Here is a 26,512-nt window from a genome sequence, read left to right on the forward strand (position 1 = left end):
TTATTTTATTTTGTTCTTATTTTTATAGCGTGTGTATAAATTAAATATAATTGAAGATATTCCACCAGGTTTGTTGCGGCGACTTTATTTTTTTTGAATCCGATGATACGATTTGAATCCAATGAAGTAAAATAATAAAATAAATTGAAATTAACTTGAACCGAAAGTTTTAAATGAAAAAAAAATAGTAGTTAAAATAGTTGATGATTTTTTTCTTTTTCTTACATGCTCTTTTGTTTTATATAATAAGTATTTTTTGTTGTATGTTTTCTTTTTTATGTTTTAATTCATATGGTATGTAAATATTATTTTTTTTATTATACTCGTAATATTCACATAATGCTATGGTAATTTATTATTAAATTATTGTTGTTTTATATATTTTGAACTTTGTGCTAGTATTATGATGATGATGATGATCCAGGTATATATGCGTACATATATACTTATATAATAAATTACTATATCCATTAAGCTTTTAATATGTATGTGGAATATGTTTAATTTAGGAATATGTGCACATAATATGAATGAAATATTCTCATTGAAATTGTTAATTTCTTTAAAATTATTATATTATTAATGTATAATGTATGAATTTCATATATAACATAAAATATTATATGAGTGTATATAATTATGTATATATACATATATGTATATATGTGTTTAGTGTTAGTATTATCAAAAAATGATATGAGAATATTTCGATAAAAATAATGAGATGATCTTGTAAATTTGTTAATAATAAATTTACTTTGGAAAAATGTGGTAAGCGCGACTTCTTTAATTTGTTATAAGCTTGAATTTCTAGAAAACTGAATGAAATAACAAAAAAATAGAAAATTAAAAATATTAAAAAATATTTTTTTTCGATAACGTTTTTCGCGCTTTAATAACAATTTAGGAGTAAAATTAATACTAAAATTAATAATAAAAAGATTATTAAAGTTTTTATTTTTTAGGTTTCGCGAATATGCAGCTTGAGCACTGCAAAATATGCAGGATTTAGTATATAGACCTATTCGCAAAATTAAAATACCTTTTATACACTTCTTTCTAAATTTAAGCATGCTATAGTAAGCTTTTAGTTAATATAACTAGAAAAATTAAAATTTAGCTTGTATAAGAGTTTCATTTTGTGCCATCCGAATCCTTAAAAAGTTTGCCAGTTAGTTTCGACAACAATCAGAACTTAAATATTAAATTTCCAAAAATTCTAAATATTATTCTGTAGATATGATAAAAAATGTAAAATCAACCCAAAATTCGGTTTCCGATACCTGATCTTTTCAAAAAAATTCATATATGTTCATTTTTTTAATAACCCTCATTAAAATATTAAATTTTAAGGAAATTGGGTTTATTATCTCACTTTTTATGCGCTTTAATTGTTAAATCAGCTCGCGAAAAGGTCTAGTTAATCCAAAAGTTGAAAAGCAAATCTGTGACAAATTCAGCCGAACATGAAATATACGCATGCACACACAGGCCAACAGACAGACCGACCTCTTTCTAAAAAAAATTGCGCTTCCCTAACACGAAAAAGTGAATTTCCACCGAATATTCGACATCCAAAATTTGATGCCATCACATAACTTCCATTAGTGTATGCAATGTGGTCAGTAATCAGAGCTCCAGTTATATTTATATATTTCGAATTATTGCATTAGAGTACAAAATATTAAATTTGATTATCCGGATTCCATCCATATTTCTTTATACAAAAATATTAGATTATGTTTTTTGCTTGCATATTTTTGGTTCTAACAATAATATTACCAAAAAATTAAAAAAATTATTGTTATTGCCTGTGTGTTACCATTGATTGAGAAAATTATTAATGGACAATATTACCGGAATTACCTCCTTATACACTTCAATTAATTCAATAACAATTACACACTTGTTTCGTATTGACAATTTTTAGTGTTACTAATTTAAACATAAGTTTTTTTTTTTTCAAATTATAAGACTACTAGCATTTTCCTTAGCAATAAAATACAAAGGAGGTTAAAAAAAAAATTAAAATTTTGTATGCAAAATGAAAATTAAATGATTTTCAACTAAAAATTTTCATTTATTTTATTTTTTCCATTTGGATTTAATTTCAGTTAAATTTGTTACAGTCATGAAGTTTTTTTTTTCTTTGTCATTTTATTTATTATATTTATGCGATTATGATGAAAGCTTTTTGTTTTGCATTTTAGAGTACTATGAAGAGTGACAATTTTGTCTGTAATTATTTGGTAATGGCTGGTATAATAATATGGGTAGTATATAAAATAATTTTAACAATAACTTACTTTGTTCTTATTTAAAAGAAAATTTATAGTTACACAGTTAGTAATATAGGTAAGTGTGTATATAGGTACCCGTACTTATATTTAACATTTTAAATATTTGTTCAAGAAATTTGTGATGACTCAAAAATTTGGGAAATTTTTTTTTGTATAGGGGGAAAAATATATTTTTGTATTTTAAGTGATTTCACAAAAAAAAATTTTGTTTGTTCAATGTTTTCGCTAAGTACAATAGTGTAGTAAATTTTCATAATGGCATAATGGAAGGGGAGAAAGATAAGAATTTACTAGAAACAAATAAAATGCTAAAAAATTTCAAGGATAATTGTGGTCTCTAAATATATTTTGATAATTATAGTATTTTCTATTTAAGACAAAATAATTTTTTTTCTATGTAGATATTAAAAACAGTTAACACTCAAATCATCGTTAGACTTATCAATTGGGGGAGGGGGGGGGGGGGGGACTTTAGCCCAAACTAAAACGCACCTGATGTTATCATAAAACTATAGTCAAACAAAAACTAGTCTGACTAAAACTATTAAAACCAACACAATTAGTTTTATTTTCTTGAGGTTTTGTGTCGGTATTTCGTGAAGGCAGGCACGGATGTGATACCTCTGCATTTTAGGCTAATTCGATAGATCCCGTTTGTTTCAATAGCTTGGAGAAGTCTTGAAACTACAATATTCACATGCTGCTTCAAATACACCTTACGTTTCATAGCATACTTCGTTATTTCGGGGAAGCCTAAATTCCTATATGAAGGTCACTTTTGCATTCATACCATAGAGCATTCACCATACTACGTAGCACCTTGTTTTGAATAGTTTATACTTGCTTGATATGTTTTTGCTTACAGAACAACTCCGCAGCTGTATACAATTTAGGTTTTATTATTTAATTATATATCAATATTTTGCAGTATGCTGCCAATTTATACTCAAGACCCCAAGGAGCCAATAGTTTTCTCTATATTTGTTTTCTAATTCTATTTTTTTCTTCTTAATATGTTCTTTCCATCTGAGCTTCACATCCATAGCTTTGTTTTGGATTGATATTTTAGCATTATTCAAATTTAATTGTGATGGGATTAAAATTTTTTTAGAAAAAGAAATAATGATATTTTAATTTGTAATATTCATTAAAATATTAGTAAATAATATTTGAATTACCTACTTTTTATGTAAATAAGTTTCATGTATATTTTTGTATAATAAATAATACGTATACAATTATTATATGACATGTTTGTTAATTTGTTCATTACTTTAGTTGAAAATATAATAAAGTCAATTGTATTTATCATCGCATATTATACTTACGTAGAGAGTATATACGATGACAATTTGTTATTTAAAATTATGAGACAAATTGTTAAAATTAACACTTTTAAAATCACAGTGATAATTATTATTATATTGTACTCTTATATACAAAATTTTTAAAAATTTATTTTTGAATTATTTTTATTGTATTTTAAAAGTACCGGAAGTATAATAAGTATTTTTACTTAAAAAGAATGCTTCTATAAAACTATTATTATTTTTATAAAGAATTTAATAATTTTTAATATATAGGATTGTTTAATTCAATTCTTTAATATTTCAAGAACATTTAAATAATAAGTACGAGAAATTTTTAAAAATTGTTTTTGTATTAATATTAATTTAGAATATTACATTTATAGAATATTAATTCATGGTTTACAAATAAGCAATAATAGGGCTTTGCATATTCGAGACTCGATTTATACATAATTTATGTCAAACCAATTAATAAAATAATGAATTTGGATTAAAACAACAGTTTGTAAGGTGAAAAATATTTTTTGTTTTTTCAAAAAATAGATTTTAAATTTATTTACTTTACTGCTTCAATATCATGCCTTGTTATTGCATACTTTTAGGATAAAACTAAAAATTTAAATTTTCCACAAGTACTGTTAAGATGATATAATGAAATTGGGATGAATACTGTTCCTGTTATTAGTTCCATTAGACACTTATCATAACTTGTCATTTTCCTTTTAATTTAAAAGAAATGAGTTGCCAAAAATTGAAAATTTACTGTAAGTTTTACTATGTTATTACAAAATTAGAATCTAGAAAATTTCAACTGCACAAAATGTTATTTCTAGGACTTTAAGGGCTTAAAAAGACATCTTATAAGAAAATGATTTTTGTATGCCGATTATTTTCAACGCGATATAGATTGTGCAACCTTGTTTTGGAAATGCATATTATGTTATACATATAATCGAATAAGACGCAAGAAATTAAACTCAATATTTAAAAAGACATCGACTGTTGAGTGAAATGTCATGAATTATAACAAATATATTTTTTGACTCATATTTTTATATTATTGTACTTTTTAATATTGATATAATTAAAAATATTTTTCGCACTCATATATTATATTCAATTTTATATTTGGTTATTTTTCCTTGATCTAAAATCGATAACATATTAAATAATATTTACTTACTTTTGTAATTTTCGTGCGGCAATATGAAAAAAGGAAGAATAAAATATTCTTATTATCATTTGTATTTACATTTAAACTATTATATTACAAAGTTTTATACATTTTGTTTATTCAATCATAATTATTAATATTATTTGAATAGGCCCTAAAATATTGAGTCATAAATTATTTTAAATTTCCATCACGAGCTATAACTTAATTATTGTTGTACAATCCCATATAATTGACTTCATTAATTAAGTATTTTATTTAATTATTTATGTTTAGTCATTAATATAGATTCAATTTCTTTGTTAATCATTTCTAATTCTTAGAAATAGGAGAGCAATTATTCATTTTATATATTCATACAAAGGAAAAGCGGAAGTAATTTTTCTAATTTTTAAACACAATGTTTTTATAAATGTATATGAATATTCGTGTTAAGAATTTAAAAATAATATTTTTTTTTATAATTGATATTACTGAAATAAATTTTAATATTATATTTATTTTTAGGTGGAACACTTTATATTTAGAGGAGGAACGACGTTGCGTAACAAATTTGCATCTATAATTTCGAATTCCTGCAGTGCATTAAAAATTTTCTGAAGCTATATCAAATTTAATATAAGATAAATTATTCATTAAGTATTTCAATTTATTCATTAGGTTTAATGTATAAGATTGATTGACTTGAATTAAATTTTTTAATTTTAATTTATTTAAAAAAAATTTTGAGTTCACTCATATTTCTAATTGTATAAATGTTTTAAAAATTTTCATTTGTTTCTTTCAAATTTATGAATATTGTAATGAAATCAAATATACTTGTATAATATAAAAGATTTTAATGAAATTTTTTCTTAAATTTCTCGAGCAAAATATAAGGTGTGCTGGCAAGTTACAGCATTTAATAAAATAAGCATTTAAAGCGTGTAATATTTCAGAAAATTTGTCATATATGCTAATTAAATTCTAAGAATCTTTTATGTAATTTATTTATTTATTTTGTTTATTAATATGTTGCATTATTGCAATTTCTTGTAATTAATTTAAAAATAAATTCATGTAATGTTTAGTAATTAGTTTCATTTAGCACTAGTTAAACCATTTTTAGTGATGGTACAAAATTTTACTACATAAATTATTTTTGAAATTTTGATTAATTTTATAGAATAATAAAATTATATAAATAAATATTATATAAGTTTTATACATTCCGATTAGTATTAAAAAATTGATTGATCAAAATGGCATTATTTGAACAGTACCAATTCAAAATCGAATATACCAATTCGAAAATGACATTATGTAAATTATTTTGTTACTATTTCTTTTAATATTGTTTAATTTAATTCTCATAATCTAGTAGAATATTTTTATGTCCGTAAATATAAAAAATCTCACGAGAGTTATTATTAGATGTTGCATTATAATAAATTATAACAAGTTCATTGAATATATTTAATTCTTAATTCTTATTAGATACTTAATAATGTTATTGATATTGATCTTGAAAAATTGTTTTAAATAATTGAATAAATATTTTTTGTATTGCTTTCATTCCCAAGAAGTAAATGCAAAATAAATTTTAATAATTAAAAAATTTACAATTAATCTTGATACGACTTAAATTTTTTAAAATTTAAAGTAATTTTGTGTGCTCTCCTTATATCCTGCTCCCTTTTTCAACTCTATAATTGAAGAATTAATAATTAAATAGAAGATTTGAATTTTTCTTAAGAAATTTAATAATTTTAGTCAATTTAATTTAAATTATTTAAAAACTATTACAATAATTATAGTTGTTTAAACTCTTTTAAATTTAAAATTTAAATTAGAAAAAAAATTAATTTAATCACAATTATTAAATAATTTATCTAAAAGTTCTTGAACTTTAAAATTGTATAATTATAATGTGGGAAAACTAACTCAATAAGCTTACTGGGTCACTTTTACATGTGCATGTATAGTTGAAGTATATCTAAAATATTTAATAAAACAAGTGTATATCAATTAACCTATATATGTATATTACATCTAGAATTATTTGAATAATTACATAACAACTGTGAGAAAATCAAAACTAATTAATTTTAAATTATTTACTGCAATTTTTCTATTCATAAATATCTTAATAGAATATTAGATCTATAAATGATAATATTCTATTATAATCTTACCCTTTTAAGTCGTAAACGTAAGCGATGAATTGTTAAATTAGTCATTAAATTTAAATATGTATTTTCTAAGTAAAAATTTATTATTAAAAATAATTGTGACTAAAATGTAAATAATTTTGAACTTTCAATATATTTCATTTAGCATTTAAAAGTAAGTATGTAATTAAATTGTTTAATTATTTTCCCATAGAATACAATTAATTAGAAAATTAAATTCTTTTTAAATGTTTCAATTTTATTATGCAAAGTGAGGTTAACTTACTGATTTGTTCGAAAGCTTTTCTTATAATATAGAATGATTTGTGTATTACACGGTGATAGTAAATTAATTTATAAATATAAATGTTACTATTATTTACATACATATATAGTTAAAATAATGACGCTTTATAACATGAGGCGGCTGGGATTATTCAAATTATTATTATTTTTAATATTTATTTTCTCAAAGATCTTTTCTCGTATAGAGTAATAAAGTCACGATCTTTTTATTTTCTTCTTATTTAGTATAGTATAATAAAATTTTTCCGAAGGTGTTCGAAAATTGTTTCACAACAATAATGGTGAACAAATTAAGTCATTTTTATTTATTTTATATATATACATACATACAAAACCTATAGAGGTACGAGTGTAATATGCACGTACATAATACTTAAGGTTTTGTATTTGCTTTCAAATTGAAGGTAAAAGGTGTGACCATATATTATTATCATTATATCACATAGATGTAATAAAAATTTAAAAAGAAAAAATTTTGAATATTACAGGTGAAAATTATTAAAGAAAAACAAAAAAAAAAAATAAATACAATATGTGCAAGTAAAATTAAAAAGACAAATTTTTAAAAGATGTAAAAAGAAAAAAAAATATGAAAACAGTCAAGTTCACTGTCGCTTATTATTTTTAATTTTCTTCCTATTGTAATATAACATTGTATATAGATGCATTGTTTCGGAAGTTGATAATTTCTTAGTAGCTTGTTCATGATATTACGTACTAGAGGTTGGAGTTGAAAAAATTTCTTATGTATCAAACTTCTTAGTCTATGAATAAAAATTATTGTAGAAAATATTTTATTTATTATAAAGTTGAATTAGTGTATTTAAAGTTATCGATCTTGAAATTCAAAAGGTGTGCCAAGTTTATACAACTTATGCGTCCTATTTGTAAAAAACAAGAATTCACTCTAAATTTTTTTCATTTTCCGCATTCAAAGAATGCCTTTAGTTATAAAAGATAAAACCTTATTATGAACAGAATACTAATGAACAGTACCTAAAATGAACAGTATACTAAAGTTTGACATGAGTTTTAAGAAATTGTAAAATATCTGTAATATTTCGATATATTGCGATATAAAAATATTTCGATTATGATTAAATATTTTTGTTTAAATTTTAATATTATTTAAATGCTTTCATATCTTTCGATTCTTTTAAACTTTTAGCACTCATTATTATTTTCCATTTAAAATAAGGTATTTCAATCACATATGTTACAAACGCACTATATACCTACATAATTCCCATCTTTCATATTCGAAATTATGAAATTTTAAAATATATTTTTTTAGTAAAAGTTTAGTATTATTTTTTAAGTTTCAACAATTAATAAAAGAAAAGTATATTTAATGGTTAAATACAAAACAATCAACACAAAAGAATTTTTAAAATGTAATAAAAAAATTGTCATTTTTAGGTTTTTTTAATTATATTTTTTTGTGTTGCGATATTCGGCTTAAATATGTAAGTAAGCATATATTGAACAGAATATTAAAAATTTTATGCCTAATATGATGACATCAACATAAAACGATAATGTTGCCATATCACGTAGCAATTCGCCATTTAAAAACCCTTATATTATAATTTTATAAAAGACCCAATATCATTAAACAGACGTATACAAAATGGAAAAACAAGATTACTTTGGGGCCGAAATTTATTTAATAGAAATTGTAAGATATATAATTAAAGTTTCAAATATTTAACTTTGATATTACTGTGTTTTGTACAGCGCCTGTTTAGAGCAAAACTATCCTAAATTCATTTCTCTTAAATGCGAGCAAATTTCAAATGCAAACTAAATTCCAGAGTGTATACTTTGTTGATGCACTTGGACTTAAAAATCATTTTTGCGAAATAATTCTATGTAATTAATTTACTCTACAGAATAATTTGCAAATTGTGACTTAAGATAGTTTAAGTAGGCGACATGTTGTCGATTATTAAACATAAATTATTGCATAAATCGAATTTTAATTCTACATCAGGCTTTAAGCACAAAAGTGTTTATGACTTCTAGTCTTTTTTCTATTATATGTTTTATTTTTTATTTTACACAAACCAAATTAAATTAAAACTAATAATTTAAAAAAAAATTGGACTCCTAAGAAATTCTCATGAGTTCTGTGAACTTTCATTATTATAATACGTAATAATTTTAAGATTATCCAAATTTTTGTCTTGTTTGTTTTAAAATCATTTTAAAAATAATTAAAAGAACAAACTATATAATTTTAGTTTAAGAGGTAATTAAAGTGTTTTGATAAAGCTTTGTCTTAAAATTTAAAATGTCATTTAAAAAAGAATTATCAAAAAAAAAGTTTTCAGAACAATTGTTTTATGTAAAAGGTGAAGTCGTATATTATTTGTAGGTATACATTATTTTATTATTGTCATTTGAATTTTTTTTTGTTTTTCCCTAACATAACAAAAAACTATTGTTTAAAAATATGAGTATTTTGACTTTTTATTCTGGCAATTAGTTATTAAGTACAAAGTCTTTGATTTTGCTTTTTTAAGAAGATTCATGATTAGAACCGGAAATTCTTTTATTTTAAAATTTTTTTTGTACATATTAGTAGTTTTTAATAAAATTTATTGTGACACATTTTTTTTTCAAATATTTTTGTATTTTAAAATTTTTAAAATTTCAAAATATTGTTTTATTCGTACCCGTGTAAACACAAGTTAGAGATTTTAAAGCCTACTCCGCAACTAGTTTAAAATCGATATAATTATTGTGATAAAGTATTCGATTTTAAATTAGATCATTTATCTCTTATACTCTAAAATTGATCCTAACTTTTTATTTAGAAAATTCTTTATATTCCTCATAAATTATTCAATATGCATACCTACTCCTTTTTATTTTGCTTTTAGATAATTATTGGTAAATAAAATTTGAATAAAATTCAACGTAATTTAAAATAAACATTAGTTATTTGTGTTGAAAATTAAATTTAAAAATTCATTTGAAAAAACTAGAATAATAATTTAACCAGCATTTCAATTTTTATCTTAAATTAATTTAAATATTGTATAATATTAGTATGTATGCACATAAAACATAAGAAAAGGAAATATTAATTCTAGTCACGTGAATGGTTTTTACCAAAAGATAAAACTTCACAACAACAAACTAATTATATTGAGCTTCAGACGATTAAATCATATCAAGTTAAAGCTTAAGCTTCCTGTGACAAAGTAATAAACCTAAATTTTTTTAGTGTTTTTGTTTTTATTTTATGTATATTACTTAAAGGTCAAATTTTTTACTTTTTTGTCTTAAAATATAGGTAATGTTGATGATTTGGAAAAGAAAAACAAAAACTTTTGAAATTTCCATAAAATATAATAGTTAAAAATATTTAACTATTCATTGTATATTTTTTATATAATGTTTTCATTGATTGCATCCACCATATTTTTTTTATCTTAGAAAATACGTGTTAACTTGTCACCGTGTTTTTTATTTTCTTGTAAGTTTAATAAAGACTAAATGTTAAAAATAATTAAAATATACAAAGAAAATGAATTTATCATATCTTTATTAGTAGATATAGATAAATGTAGTAATTCATGCAATAATTCGCCAGTTGTGTCATCAGTAAACAAACCTAAAATATTTTTTAAAAATTGTATTTAATATTCTGAAAGCATTTGATTGGTACTAAATACATTTTTTTATAAGTTTTAAAATAAAATAATATGATGGTAATTGTTATGTTTTGCAATAATATGCATATTAGATTTAGTCGATTTTAGGAGGATTAGACACATTTTATAGTGTACATTGTCACATCTTGTAAAACTACACTTTGTATGTGCATTTAGTTTTTCGATAGTAAATTGATACTTTTGAAATAATCGATTGCATATTTCTTATTGTAACACAGTATTTTGGTGTTTTGATATAAAATTTCAATTATTTTCTGTACGCACTTGTAACAAATTTATTAATTCATTTTGCTAGGCTGTTGACCAATAACATTTTTGTTAACGGTTAAAAAATACTCAAATACAGCTGAAAAAAAAAATAAAGTAAAATAAACACTAGATGTCGCATCATTCGTATTCAATACTGCCAACTATATAATTAATATCGAATTATAAAATCGATTATTATAGTCACAAGTATATAATTCGTTTTGACATATGAATTTTAAGTAAAATTCTTTTGATTTATCAAAACATTCCGAAGTTTTGATTTAACATTTTTTTTTTTTACAAAAATTGTATTCTAAAATTTAAAATGTACTTTAAGATTTTATGTAATTTAAGTGTAACATTATTGAAAATAAAACCATAAACAAGTTTTAATAATAAAAAGTAAAGAAATGAGTACAAAAATTACTTTGGAAATAGAAAATTGTGTGCGTAATAACATTCCGTGGCCTGTATTGCCTCAATCAATAAAATCAGTAAGTTCTAATATGTCTTATCTATAGTTAAACATTAAAAATCTTTATCAATTGATGTAAAACGGAGATAAAAAGGTTAAATTAGTATTTGATGAGCATTACGAAATACTTTCTTAGATGAATTGAAAATTTAATACGTGTACTTATCTACTCATACATTATTTGCATATAAGCTAATAATTTTCAATCCTTGTTCTTAATAACACTAAACATAATTATGAATTTTAGTTGTGTGGTTTCTATGCTAATATATTTTTTTTGAAAGGTTTCATTTGGGTGAATAAAAATTTATAGTTTGTAGGCGCAAGAACTACCTTTCTTATTTATGTTAAAAATTAAATCTTATTATGAATGTACATATACTTATATGTATGTATTATATTAGCTACATTTTGTACCTACTTACCTATCTACTATCTATCGTTTACCTTAATGAATATGAAGAGAATTAGAGTTACAATAACATACAATTATTTTATACTTTAATGTGGGCGAGCAAATATGTTATTAGAAAAATTTTACTTTATATTTGTAGGCTTTAAGAGGAAATCAAAAAGATTACGACCGATATGTTTTCAGTTACAGTTTAAAGAATCAATTACGTTATCGAGGAAATTTAGGTAAGTATTTAGAATATAAAAATATTTACAATGAATTTGAATATAAATAAAATTTTTTATTTATCAAATATAGTGAGGAAAATATGTCGAAATGAGCAACGATACTATGAACTTTTGGTTGAAAAAAGTATTAGCAATCTGAACTTGTTCCCTTATCATTTAGCAGATATTGTAACTAAAGGCCTTAGAGTGACACCATTCAATTATTATTTGGATGTTATTTGTAATCTTTTAAAAAGTGATAAAAGTTATGATACACTACCTAATTTTACTGCAGCAGATTGTAATTTTACTCTCTATATTCATTTTTATGAATTTTAATTTTTATGAATTTTTTTTCAGGTTTAAGAGTTCTCGGCATTGGTCGTAATGAATATTTGGCATTAATTTCCGAATTGAAAAACAACACTTCAAAAATATTTAGAAAACCTAATCCAATGCAATTCTTGCCGAAATTTCCTCAGAGAATATGTATTGAAGAATGGTGGAAAGTGGAAGTTGGCTATGTACTTGAAACTGATATAAAGGTAAAATAATCGAATTTTTAGGCAATTTTTATTTTCAAAATTGTGCGTTTCAGTATGTGAATGATATGGAACGAAGTTTGATTGATGATTTAATTGATTTTGGATCACAAACAGCTGGAAAATGTGATTATAATATAATTCATAGTTTATATAGAAAAGGTTTAATATACTTAGATGTACCAATAAGTGGTGAAGACAAAATATGTATTCCTCCATTGAAAAATTTTGTTATGAATCGCATTAGTGGAGATTATTTTGAAAATTTGCTTTATAAAGTATTTGTAAGTGCTGATGAGCATATGACGATGTCTGAACTTGCTAACATGTTGTTGATTGATTTGGACGTTGTTAAACAAGCTGTTTCATTATTTTGTCGATTAGGATTTGCAAAGAAAAAACCAATTCCTGATGAATTACCAATGTCTTTGCATGCTAGCTGGTTAAATAAAGAAGTTTTAGAAAAAACAACTAATCGGCCTCAAGTAACTCCATTAAACTATCATTCTTTGGTAAATGAGAATGAAAATGGAACTAGTTCAAGTGCACAAGAACCAAACAACAGTAAAAATAATAGTCCTAGATCTGTGCAAAATTCAATACCACAACAAAGTTCTAAAACAGAAAAGGAAAACAATTCAATTGAGTATATTTCTTCTGATGGAAATATTAGCGATTTCAGCTTCACAAATATCCATGCACAATCGATAGAATCCTTAAAAAGTATAACGGCTAAGAGAGATAATTCTGAAAATGATATAAGTTCAGAAATTGAAGATTTAAGTGAAAGTAACACAAATACAAATAAAATTATTAAGACTTTAGAAGTTTTAACACCAAAAACTGGAAAAAGAGTGGCTTTTCTGTTTGATTCTACATTAACTGCTTTTTTGATGATGGGTAATTTATCGCCTGGTTTGAAAAATCATGCAGTGACTATGTTTGAAGTTGGTAAACTATGTGATGAAAGTATAGATACTTTTTTAACAGAATTAGAAAAAGTGTCTTTGTTGGATGCTGAGGGAGAAGGTGAAGTTAGCAGATATTTTGCACATGCAGTAAGTTGATGCTTCTTTTTATAAAATTTGTTTCATTTAAAGATTTTGTTTTAAGGTTATTCTTAGGTCGACCATTATAGCACTTCGTAACATATTAAATGGTGGCTTAGATTTATTGCGATTGGAATGTTTGGAAAGTTTAGATTGCGAAACACGAAATCGCTTGCTGGAAAAGAAGTACAAGTAAGTATTATTATGATGTTTATAATACAAGAATTGTTATAAGATGTGTTTTTATTAGATTTATCATATCAGCATCACCTCTCAGTGGAGCTATAACTCATCAATTTAGAATTCCATTCTTCGGTCAATTTTATAAAAGCTCAAATAATTCGCATATTTGGTCTAAATTATTTTATTATCACATATCTGGTTATGGCCCTCCAAGTTTGCTCTTATTAAAAGGAACTCACTTAAAGGCTTTACCTCGTCCATTTTTGGGCTATGGTAAACTCTTAGTAACACTCCTTCATACTGAACCATATGTTATTTGTTCAGAAAACTTTCGGAGCCTAAATGAACAATTAAAAAATGGCTGTATTTTAGTTCAAGGCTATGGTATTCGTCAACCTGCTGATATTCGGTATGAAGCATTCCCCTTCGATAAAAATGACATTGGAAAGAAGGAGTGGGCTAATCATAAAGCTGTGTTAAAATTGAAAGAACATCTAGACTTAGAAAACACTTGTGGTTATATAACATTTGTAAATACTGGTGTTCCTGATATCGGATGTGAAAATTATGAAGTTGATGTAAAACTTGAGCGCCCACAAAAAGCAAAAAAGAAAAGTGTTCCAGGTGCTGTATTTGTTAATAGCGATTCAAAAGAAAATAACGATGGCAAAAGTAATTGCAATAAAGAATATGAAATATCTAATAACCTTTTAACACCGATTACACCGACTACTTCAGACTTAATGTCACCTTTAGACTCTGAAGTGACTAGCTTTAATCGAACTATTAAAATGAAAGCTGATAATTTAAAAACCCCAGACGAAGATTATTTCGCCGTTACACCAAAAAATAATTCACCTTCAAATGTCTATCGAAGTGATGATTGTAATGAATTGTTAGCAAAAGAATTAGCTGAATTAAATGAAGTTGAAAATAATTGCGAGAGTAGAACAAAAGAATTAGTATCACAAAGTTCAGTTGAAATTCCTTTAAAATACGATTTTAATAATTCAATAATTGATAAAAATGATTTTGAAAAAATAGAGGATTTAGGCGAACCATGGACTTTATTAGATGTAAATTTTGGTGTTCCTCTATTTGATGTTGATTGTAATACAAGAATTTGTGAATATCTTGTACGTAATCTCTGTACTGATGAGAAGTAAGTATTTTATTTTTTCATATTTTTAAATTTTGATATGCTCTTATTAAAATTTATTTATTGTTTTTTGTTAGTTTATCGCAGCTATCTTCAATAAATTCACAAATGAATGAAAAATTTCTTAGATTTGTCAAACAATGCTTGGTAAGACAATCAAATATAAAAATACTTTTTTTTTCAAATAAATTCTGCAAAATTATTAATATATTTTTCTTATAGTATTTTACTGATGAAAATATGGAAATTATTAAAATGGGAAAATTATTACCACCACCACGTATCAATTTGGTATTTGAAAATGGTAAAGTTTGTTACTGGAATGGAAAATAACAGCTTCCTTCGAAAAACCGAGAACAAAACTGTTAACTAGCATATTTAAAAAAACGAATATTAAATTATTTTTTAATGAATTCATCATAATATTACTAACAGCTAATTCTAGATTACAAGAAAATTGCCAAAAATAAAATGTAAAATTTAAAAAATAAGTTTTTAATTACATAAAATTAGAATTGATAAAGAAAAGAAAAAAACAATATTCATAAAATGAAATTTTACAATCAGCACGGTAAATATCGGTAGAACTTGCTTTATTTTTGTTTCAAAAATGGAAAGCAAAAAAAGATATTTTAGATTTTTTATCTCAATCTATTTTTTTTTTCTAAGTTGAATCTTAAAATAATAGAATTAGATTCAACTAATAATAAATCAAAATGTGAAAAAAATCATTTAAAAATTTTTTAGTATAATAGATAAATTAATATGAAAAAAAAAAATTAATACGTACCTAATAATATTATTATACAATATTTATGAAAATATCACAAAATTAGTGCTAAGTTATTCAAAATATGAAAAAAAAAGAATAAAAATAAGAGAGAAAAGTACAAGTTTCATAAAATAATTTCAGTTTTTAATTTCTTTGCTTGTTCTTTAATTTAATGCCTATTTGGAAGCCTATATTAGAAGCATTTATACTAGATTAATTCGATCTGAAGACTTGTACTTCTTTCTATAAAATCAATCAATCAATCAAAATATCAATCATTTATTATATTGTTTTCGAATAATTGTATTAAAAAAACTTTTTTTTTAAGCTGAATACTTAGAGACAATACTAATTTTCCAATTTTTTTTGTTTTGTGTTTTTATTTTTAATCTACTTGTAATTTTATATTAAAATTTTATTTCCGTTTTTGAGCACGTGTCATATATAATTACTTATATAATATTATATAATATAAAATAAATATATGTACATTATTCGCTTTTTACAAACAAAAAAAAAAAAAAATAAAAATAAAGAAAAAATAATTAGTAAAAAAAAAATAATAAAATTAAACTTGTTAAGAAAAGGAAATTGACTTAATTTGCGTAGATTTAGATTTTGTTATTATTGCTTCTTAATTAATAATAAACGTCCATGTAAATAATAATAATAATAATAATAATTAAAAGAAAACAAAAATGTATTATGTATTATAGAAGAAAAATCCATTTTAGTCAATCAAGGAAGCGGAAGGCTTTGTTACAAAACAAAAAAAGAAGAAAAATAAAATAAACATTCTTTACAGTGTTGTTTTATTTAAATAATTTTTTTTTTTATTTAGTTTTATTTGTTTGTTTTTTAATTTTTAATTCTATGCTTTATATAATATCGTAATAGAAAATAAAAAGAACAATATTGTGTTTTTTTAATGAAATTTTTTTTTATTAAATTTTGTTTTTTTTTTGTCTGTTTCTTAAATATTATAGATTAAAATTTTTAATAACGTAATTAATCTACTAAAAAAAAAATTTTTGTTTTTTGTTCATATTTTTAAATTATAATATGTTTCATATTATTTGTATTCTATTGAATTTTTTTTTATATATATACAATGTGAATAAAAAAAAAAAAATTTAAAGAAAATATTATTATGTATTAATAAATACGTATATAATAATGATTATATATATAATATTATTATAATTAACTTTAATTTAAATATATTAATTTAAAAACATAAAAAAAAAACAAAAAATCAATAAAATAAAACATGTGTATTAATTAGTTTACATTAAAAAATTCATTATTATAAAATAAAAGAAATAAAATATAATATATGTACATACTTATATGTGTGTGTGTATATAATAAGAAAAATATATTATATCTGTTTTATTTAATTATATATAATGCAATTATACCTAATGGAATTATTAAATTTAATAATATCGGATTAAAAATAAAATACAGGTAAATTACATAATTGAAAAATAAAATCTCTAAATTATTATGCAAAAATTGTTTTTTTTTTTTCAGAAATTAATGAAATCCAGTGTTTTTTTTTCAGATTTAATAATTAAAATGACTGAAAATATTTATATTTTTTATTTATTTTTAATACGAAATAATAAAATTATTCTGTTGGCTTAACTATTAAAATGGATGATAGTTTATTATTTCTTGTTAAGATGTTTTTAAAACATCACGGATTCTTTCATTTTAAAGATGAAAATTTAAAACCAGTACGTCGTTGGATTATGTACAATAACTTGGATGAATTGGAGCTTTAATTAATATAATATGTATAATTATTATAATTTTATACAAAACATAATTTATAATACATTTTCTAGTTTTAAATTGAATTTTTTTATTTTATAATATTATTATGATTAAAACACACACTGAGTAAAATTGGAAGTTTCAAATGAATTACATGAATAGTTTATGGAAGAATTAATTTATTTTTGTTTTTTTTTTTTTGTAATTATCTAATGGAAAAGTTTTGATTATGGTTGAGTTATTTACAAAAGTAAATTAATTTTATTTATTCTATATTAAAAATTGTAATATTATAATTTATTTAATGCTCTTATTCTTTATTATTATGTGTTTTAGGAATAAACATAGAAAACAAATTTATGATATTTAAAGATTTATGTAATATTTTAGTTGTTTTAAGGTTATTTGTATTTTATGGTCCTATTGTTTTTTTTTTTTGTTCTTAGAGTTTGTAGTGATTGTAAAACCAAATGTGCATTGCTTGTGATTTGGGGCTTTTTCGATAATTCAGTTCTAACTTAGTTCTGAATGTAAAGCACGTTCGATAAATCGAATCTGCAAAATCTGTAAAAGTAGCATGTTCGATAATGTTCTCGTGCAAAAAAAGCTCGTTCGAAAATACGATTGAGCTTTAAGTTCTTAGGCAATTTTAAAGATTTTTTTTTAATACTGCAATAAAAGTGAAAATTAGTAAAATAGAAAAATGTCGGATATTGAAGAATTAATAGGGTAAATTTATGCAATTTTTGTTTTGTACATTTAATAATTTGTTTTTCTTTCATAGAGAGCTAGAAAATGAAAAATTTTGGGATAAATGTAAATTAAAAATGTTGATACAAGCCAGACTTGATGATGAAACAAACTTACTACAAAACAATCGCGCTCCATCCTGAAATGTTCAAAAAATATGGTATCCGGCATCAAATTGATTGTTTCTAAGTAATTGGGTACCTTAGGTACAAGGTTCTTTTCGTTTTTTTTAATGTATGTTAGTAACAAATGCTTTCGTCTTCTTTTATTTTCCAGATAAAAACGTATATTACTTTTGACATATCTGATCTGTAACATATTTGCTTAGAAATTTTTTTTGTTCTTCAAACATCTTTCTTTTTTTATTTTTATAAAATTTACAATTTGCAAACAACAAAAAAAAAGTTTGTTAAAAAAAATTATAGACATTTCAGACATGCAAAGATATGTCATTCAGATTGTAGAAGTTTGTAAGTATGCGTAAAAAGCTTTTACAAACCTAAGTTAGATCTTTCAGTACAGAACTGAATTATCGAAAAAGCCCTTGCTTTTAATGTAATTTAGTGCAATTTTTTTAACAAAAATATCATCCTTTAGAAAAATTAATTTTTTTCTAAAATATATTAAAGGATAATCTTCTTTTTAATAAAGGATAATTTGATATCCTTCTTTTACAACAAAAAAAAAAAAGGTTCTGCTCAAAAATATTTGAATACGTGATATTGCCCCTTCCAATTTTTCTTTTTATTAAAAAAATAAAATTCGAAAATAACTTAATTATAAATAAAATAATTTTAAATAATTGTAAGCAGTTCATTAGTTTAACTATTTTCCTAAAACTTATTGCTTTTACTCTAAGAACAAAATTCAAAATAGTTGTTTTTTTTTTTCTTTTCGTATTTTTAAGGAAGGCACTAAAGTTGCAATTTGATAAAAAATTTTATTTTTTGTACTGTATGCAGTTTAAATTTACATAACGTGTATGTTTGCATGTGTATTATGTGTTTTATAAAATTTATTTTTTTATTAATTTAATTTAAAATTTATAATATGTGTATGATTTTATTTATTTTAAACTACATGATTTTGTATTTGGAGATAAAGAAAAAAAAACAAAACATAAAAGTTTGTTTTATTTTTTCATTAATATTTTCCTAAATTTTATAAAATTAAAATTAAAAAAAAAAAATTATTCTATAATAGAATTATGAACAATTAAGACTAAAATTTTGATTTTTTTTTTAAATTTTTTATATGTAAAAAGCTAAAATTATATTTAAAATTGTAATTATTGTTAAAATTTTCTGAAATTTATAATTCAAATTTATGAAAATAATGTAAATTAATTCAAGATATTCTCTAAAATTACTTGATTTTTTATGACTGACTATGTAAAAATTAAAAGTTAAATTATTAAATATTAACATTAAATAATTATTAAGTCTGGTGAAATAAATTTCAGAAAATTTAAACAAAATACCCTATTTTTTACATATTTTATATTTTATTTATTAAATTTTACTTTATCTACTTATACATTTTTTTTATTTTATGAATTTTTTATATATATATATTTTTTTTTGTTAATTATTTTGTTTTTATTTTAATTTATTTTTAGAAAATTTTCATGTTTACCACAATAATGACGAGATTTCTAATGCTGATTGTTTAACGTAATTATAAATAATTTTTATTATATAAATATCATATCATATTTTCTTTCTTGATTCACTTAAATATAATACCCAATAGACGATAGCGAAAACTAAAAAACTTAATGGAAATAAAACCAATGATATTTGATCTAATTTACCACGTTGTGATCCAGCATATAAAAGAGCATATTCAGCAACATTTTTAAATCTGTAAGATGAAATATTTTTATTTTAATTTTAAATATTTATTTTAATTTTAAATAATATAGTATGTATATACCTTTTACGACCACCAACACCACGATCTGAACTTGTCGCACTAACATCTTCTTGTGATTGTTGTGATGTTGATTGTTGATTCTCCTGTTGATTTACTTGTAATTGATTTGTTGTACCTGTTTCAGCATTTCTTATTATTATTTCTGGTGGTTTTGGTTTATTTTCTGGTTTTATTCTATTTAAATTAAACATACGAGCAGCATGATCAATACCATTTTTTCGTTGTGTAAATGTTGTCATCTTAAAAAAAAATAAAAATATGTAAATATGTAAATTTAATTAATAAAATTTTTTTAAAAAATAATTTAATATATGAATCTACTTTTTTAGGTACAAAGATTCAAATAGATATTACATAAAAATATTTATCAAGAAAAGAAGGAAAAACAGGGGAAAAAAAAATAAACAAAAATTAACAAAACACAAGAAGAACAAAACAAATCAATTTTACCGGTGTTTCTGAGCTCATTCCACTTGCTGATAGATTTATTGGAGCTGATACGAATGATGAAATGGCTTTTGATGTTCTCCAATGTTTATCATATCGTATACCAAATAGAACAATGAAATATTCCATTAAAGCAAGAAATACAAATAATGTACAGGATATTAGCCACACCTTAAGAATTAAAATAGAAAAAAAAAATTTATAAAAATAATAAAAAGAAGAAGAACAAAATCGAATTGAAACAAAAGCAAGAACAACTAAAAATGTTTATATATATATATATATATGTAATTTTAATTTTTAAAATTACATGGTCATGCATGTAAAGTTAATTTGCTTCTTGCTCCTTGTTTTTTACTTTTTTTTGTTTTTTTTTAATATCCCTTATTTAAAATCATAATATGCAGTTAAATGTTTTTTTTTTTGTAAAATGAAATTAAATTCTGTTCAATTATTCTAAATATATTTGCAATATTGTTATTGTATTCTAAAAGGGAAATAGGGAAATAAAAAACATTTATTTTTTTTTTTTTATTTTTTTAATTTTTTGGGGTAGGGTATCATAAATATTAGCATTAAAATATTAGTATAAAATTACTTAAGTAATTGATTTTTTAAAATTACTTATTCTGTAATGAACTTGAATAATATAGGAAGGACATTTTATTTGTAAATAATATTTTATAATATGTATGTACATTTTTATAATTAGAAATAAATAAATTCTATACTATTTAATAAGAATAATAAATAATGTTACGTTTAATAATAACAATATTTTTTACATATATTTTCAAATGATATAACTACTAATATTCTTATAAAAAAAGTTATTTTATTTTTAACATTTTATATAACTTGTTTCTAATTTATTGAGTGAATTGTTTTATTTATCATTAAATGGAAATTAATGAATAATTAATTTTAATTATAAAACGAGAATTTTGAAAAATTGTAATTTGAAAAACATTTCATAAGTATTGAATTATTTATTCATGTATTTAAATAATAACCCATATTCTGTTAGTCGAATCACTTGAACATTATACGATTCACGGGTTGTTATTCATAGATCTTGTAATTTTCTGAATAAAATCAATTCTAAAATTTGAAATTATATACTGTAAAACAAAATACTTTTCAATATATTTCATCATGTCAAGAGATGCGACTAACACAATATGAGTGAATATTTTAAAAATTTCTTTTGAATAATTTTTTTTGAATATTTAAAAAATTTCAATTGAACAATTTGAATTTTAAAAACTGATTTTCAATAAGTAAAATGTTCGTGGTAGGAGATTAAATTTAGGTGGTAGGACTTAGCTGAAAGAATTCTGCATTTATTGCTGATTAACAATTCATTACTCATTTTATAATCTTCCATTCAATGATAAGTTTAACAATTCACTTAACAAATTAGAGTTTTTGTATCCATGAAATTAAAAGTTAATTATTTTGAAAATTTGTAAATTTACATGATTATTGCATATTACACTCTTCCAGTTTTATTTTAGATTTCAAGATTTTATTAAGTAGAATTTTGTATTTTCGAACTGAATTTTTTTATATTTAAAGTAATAATTTTTTAACTATGTAACTATTGAAACAATTATGTAAGAACTAGATTCTGAACATTGTAAAGTAAAATATTATACATTGTATCTAGTGTAAAAATTGTAAAAATTTACTAGAATTTTTTTTTTTGCTTTTGTCGTGCAAGATATTTAATTGTTAATATCTTAATTAATCCCTAAGGATTTAATTACAATTTCTTGTAAAATAATTTTTTTTTTTTTTCGAGTTCAAAAACAAAGTTTTATTACATTATTGTAAATTACAATAGGATATTGTATGCACATAAGTTTGTAATTAATAATGTATATAAAATTGTAATTAAAGTAACAATTAAGTAAATTACACAACTATTATATTGCCCTATATACAGTACAAACTATATATTTAAAGTTTTTTATATTTTTATATAAGAAAAATTTATAATTTTCTTTGTATGAAATATAAATCAAATTTTTATAATTTCACTAAAGAATAATAATAAGTACCAACCCTTAAAATTTTATGTTTAAATATAAATATGTATGTACTTGTAGGCATATATATTTAAATTTTATAAAATAAAATCAACAAGGAGTTAAAAAAAAAAAAACTAGGAAATGTTATAAGTCAAGGATTTTATAACACAAACATACATATTAAATTAATAGTAGAAACATGAAATCAGCCGGCCAAACATTACAACTAGAATAGTGTAAATGCATTTTTTTTTTTTTTTGAAAACTAGAAAAAAAAAATAAATTGCACGCGATATGAATATTTATTTTTATAAAAATAACATACTTTTTTTTTATAATGTCAACATTATTAAAAATAAATTTTAACTATAAGATAAGGCAAAGGGGAAAAGCTTCCTATTTTTATTTTTTTTCTTAACAAAAGTTCATTTTAGATACTTTATATTATGAAAAATTAAATTTGGGTTTAAAGTTATTCGAAAAGAGATACCGAGTACACAGTCAGATAAAAGGATCCGGTGTCATTCCTTTGGTAATTTGTTTTTTTAGTTTATAATAAAATTATAATTTATAATAGTTAATTTGCATTAGAATTAGAGATTTATTTATAAGCTGTTTCTGATTTGACATAATTATAAATTGATTCATACAAGCTGTACTAAATATTATTCTCTAACAAGTAAAAACGTTTTAGTCGATCTAAACCCTAACTGATTTATATCATGTACCTTGACAATCTAAGAATACATAAATATGTTTTTGAAATATTTAAAATTAGTTTTCGGACATGTATAAATTAAGGCAAAAGTTTACGTTGAGCAAAAATATATGTATACCGTAGCTCATACTGTAGACGACTCCCGCAAGTGATTACAAAACTATAGTAAATAACTAAACCCCTTACATATATTTAGAATAAATTCAGAATAAAATTCTAAATATTCTAAAGAACAATTATATTAGAATTTAATTTTCATTTAGAAATATAAAAAAATTACAATTAAAATTTTTTATTTTATAAGTGCAATATAATAAATTTATTGTGTAATTTAATTTAAAAAAAAAATAATAAAAATTATTAAATTTTTAAATTAAATTAAATTTTAAAAATTAAAAAAAAAAAAAATAAAATTACCTCAAGGCATTTCAATTCAAGTGCATCAGGTGAATTATTTCTAACCGTATCGAACATTGTTATTAATGATAATAATGTTGTTACTAGTAATACCATTCGACCAGGTACAACTTCTGGTACAACAACAAAACTACCCCATGACATCGATACAAATAATGTTGATGGTAAATAATTTTCTAGTAAATAACTTTTAACTTCGCGTGATAATGTTATTTCTAAACGAGCAGATGCATGATCTCCTATATTTACAATTGGTTTTTTTGTTTTTGTTTAATTTTATTATATTAAAATAATAAATTATTTTTAAAACAAATAAAACGTAAAAAAAAAAATGGAAAAATAAAATAGAAATTAATTAATATTTTTTAATTTTACATGACAAGAATTGTATAAATTTTATATATATTTTTTTTTTAAATATATTTTTAAACTACAATTATTTAATTATTATAAAAAAATATAAAGTTTATTGACCTGTATCTATATTTGCATAATTTTGCAGTTTAATTTGCATCAAACACGTTGACCAAAATTCAAAAATAAAAAATATGTTTTTTTTTTTTTTTTTTACAAAATTTACATGCAATGTGCAAATTGAAGAACACATTCGATAACAACACAGAAATACACATTTTATGCAAGTCGTGAAAATATTGAAAGAAAAGAATAAAAAAAAAAAAAAACACACAAAAAAAAAAAAGAAAATTAATTTAAATAAAAAATTAATTGCTTTATGGAAAATTATTTAATAACATTTATTTTAAAAAAATTTACACAAATACTATTTAAAAAATAATTTTGATTTATCTAAGTAAAATCACAGAGAACAGTGCTGAACTTAAAACGTTTCTGGTTTTTTTTTTTTTAATTTAAATTTTTAGAAAGTAGTTGGCTTCTATTATGAAAAAAATTTATCTTACGATATACAATATTTACGATATTTATATTGTAACGGTAATTATAATTCCGGTATTGTATCAGAAGATTTATCGTATGTCAAAAAAGTTTTGTAAGTATCTCACAATAATTAACAGAATTGAGAATTATATGTTAAGAAAAATTTAATTTTATATTTTTAGGAACAGAATTATCATCAATAAATCCCAACTCAATGTAATAATTGAAATAATAGAGATGAATTTAGACGCTGCAAGAAATGTTTGTTTAAAAACTTGTTCCTATAAATTTTGGATGAAAATTTCCAATGAATTAAATAGTATAGGATCTCTTACAAGTAGAGGGAGAGTGGAGTCGGAGTATTGAATCTAAAAAATAAACAACTTTTTAACTATTTGTTATGTACATCCTCAATAAATTGGAGGAATCTCTAATCTTTCTTAGTGCGAAGGCTCCACTTTATTATATGATTAATTTACTTTATTAAACAAAAATTGTGTATTTTTCGACGTTACAAGAATTACAACCTAAAATATTGAATAATACCCAAAAACCATGTAAAAAATGCAAAGAAATAATTTCAATTACTAAACTAATAAGTTTATTTGTTTTTAATTTTTAATTAATAAATTTTCTTGAAATTTTCGTTCTCTTCATTTCTTCACTAATTCAATAAATTTTAAATTTTAATTCTTTTACATATTATCACAATGTAAATAAGTTTTTGCTATTAAGCCTATTCTATTTTTAAAAATTATTTTTAAAATGACCGCAAATCTAGATTCTCTTCGTTCACTAAAGGGTAGTATACATTGTGTGCAAAAGTTAACTTTGTAACCGCAATTGTTTGATAATATTTTGGATTATCACCGCACATTCATTATGGTAAAGTTGAATCGATTTATAGATTTTCTTTTCATTAAAGAAAAACCAAAAACGTATCAAAAGAAAAACTAAAAATTAACAAAAAAATAGCAAAACTTAAAAAAAAAATTTTGTATTCAAATAAATGCAGTTCCAATTTTAAAGGAAGAAAACAAAACAAAAACAACTCAATAGGGTCTTAAAAAATATTAAAAAAAAATAAAAACTTCTTTTATTACCATCTCCATAATTTACAATGTGCGGTTGATGCTCTGTAGTAAACGATACCACATATTTTGGAAGCCGAAAGAAACCATCACCGAAATCATTTGGAAATGTTATTGCCTGACCAGGTTTCCATCGAAATGTCATTTCATGATTTGAATATTTATCTAATAAATTTAAAATAAATTATCTTTAAATATTATAATAATCTCTTTTTATTTTTAATAATTAAGGTAAGTGCATAATTAATAATATTAAAAAAATTTTTTGACACAAAAACTTACAACTACTGAAATCTACTGGACATTTCTGTACATCTAACGGGTACAGAACAAAGTCCATATCACATTTTATAATTATTGTAGCACTGATAATTTTTTATTTAATTGATAGAACAAAACAAAAAAAAAGAAAAACACAATAATATAAATATTAATTTGTTAATTTAAATTTTTGGGAATTTTTATTTAT

General features: G+C 22.1%; 2 protein-coding genes across 3 annotated transcripts in view; one reads left to right on the top strand and one right to left on the bottom strand.

Annotated features, from left to right (window-relative positions):
- The first annotated feature begins 11,439 nt into the window (after positions 1-11,439).
- On the top strand, positions 11,440-15,787 carry LOC129616068 (protein FAM91A1). Its single transcript, XM_055531534.1, has 9 exons — positions 11,440-11,666; positions 12,202-12,286; positions 12,360-12,569; positions 12,629-12,813; positions 12,867-13,868; positions 13,924-14,051; positions 14,110-15,204; positions 15,279-15,348; positions 15,424-15,787. Exons 1-9 carry the CDS (start codon positions 11,583-11,585, stop codon positions 15,532-15,534), a joined length of 2,970 nt encoding a protein of 989 aa, XP_055387509.1. The 5' UTR covers positions 11,440-11,582; the 3' UTR covers positions 15,535-15,787.
- A 4,113-nt stretch (positions 15,788-19,900) lies between these two features.
- LOC129616118 (glycine receptor subunit alpha-2-like) overlaps positions 19,901-26,512 on the bottom strand; it is a 37,548-nt gene continuing 30,936 nt past the window's right edge. Inside the window, exons 6-11 of one of the 2 annotated variants that reach the window (XM_055531588.1) lie at positions 26,326-26,408; positions 26,056-26,208; positions 24,056-24,294; positions 20,891-21,058; positions 20,441-20,679; positions 19,901-20,368 (exon numbers count right to left, since the gene is read on the bottom strand). In XM_055531588.1, the coding sequence (XP_055387563.1) occupies positions 20,215-20,368; positions 20,441-20,679; positions 20,891-21,058; positions 24,056-24,294; positions 26,056-26,208; positions 26,326-26,408 (1,036 nt within the window). In that variant the 3' untranslated portion in view covers positions 19,901-20,214. Of the gene's footprint in view, positions 20,369-20,440; positions 20,680-20,890; positions 21,059-24,055; positions 24,295-26,004; positions 26,209-26,325; positions 26,409-26,512 lie in introns of both variants that reach the window. The other variant, XM_055531589.1, reaches the window with a different exon arrangement.

The sequence above is a fragment of the Condylostylus longicornis genome, unplaced genomic scaffold (assembly GCF_029603195.1).
Source record: "Condylostylus longicornis isolate FDR11 unplaced genomic scaffold, ASM2960319v2 ptg000162l, whole genome shotgun sequence".
NCBI lineage: Eukaryota > Metazoa > Arthropoda > Insecta > Diptera > Dolichopodidae > Condylostylus > Condylostylus longicornis.

Coding starts and splice junctions, on each gene's coding strand:
- LOC129616068 (XM_055531534.1), top strand. CDS start 11,583: ATGAGTACAAAAATTACTTTGGAAATAGAAAATTGTGTGCGTAATAAC. Junction 11,667..12,201: donor TGCCTCAATCAATAAAATCA/GTAAGTTCTAAT, acceptor TTATATTTGTAG/GCTTTAAGAGGAAATCAAAA. Junction 13,869..13,923: donor GCAGATATTTTGCACATGCA/GTAAGTTGATGC, acceptor TTTTGTTTTAAG/GTTATTCTTAGGTCGACCAT.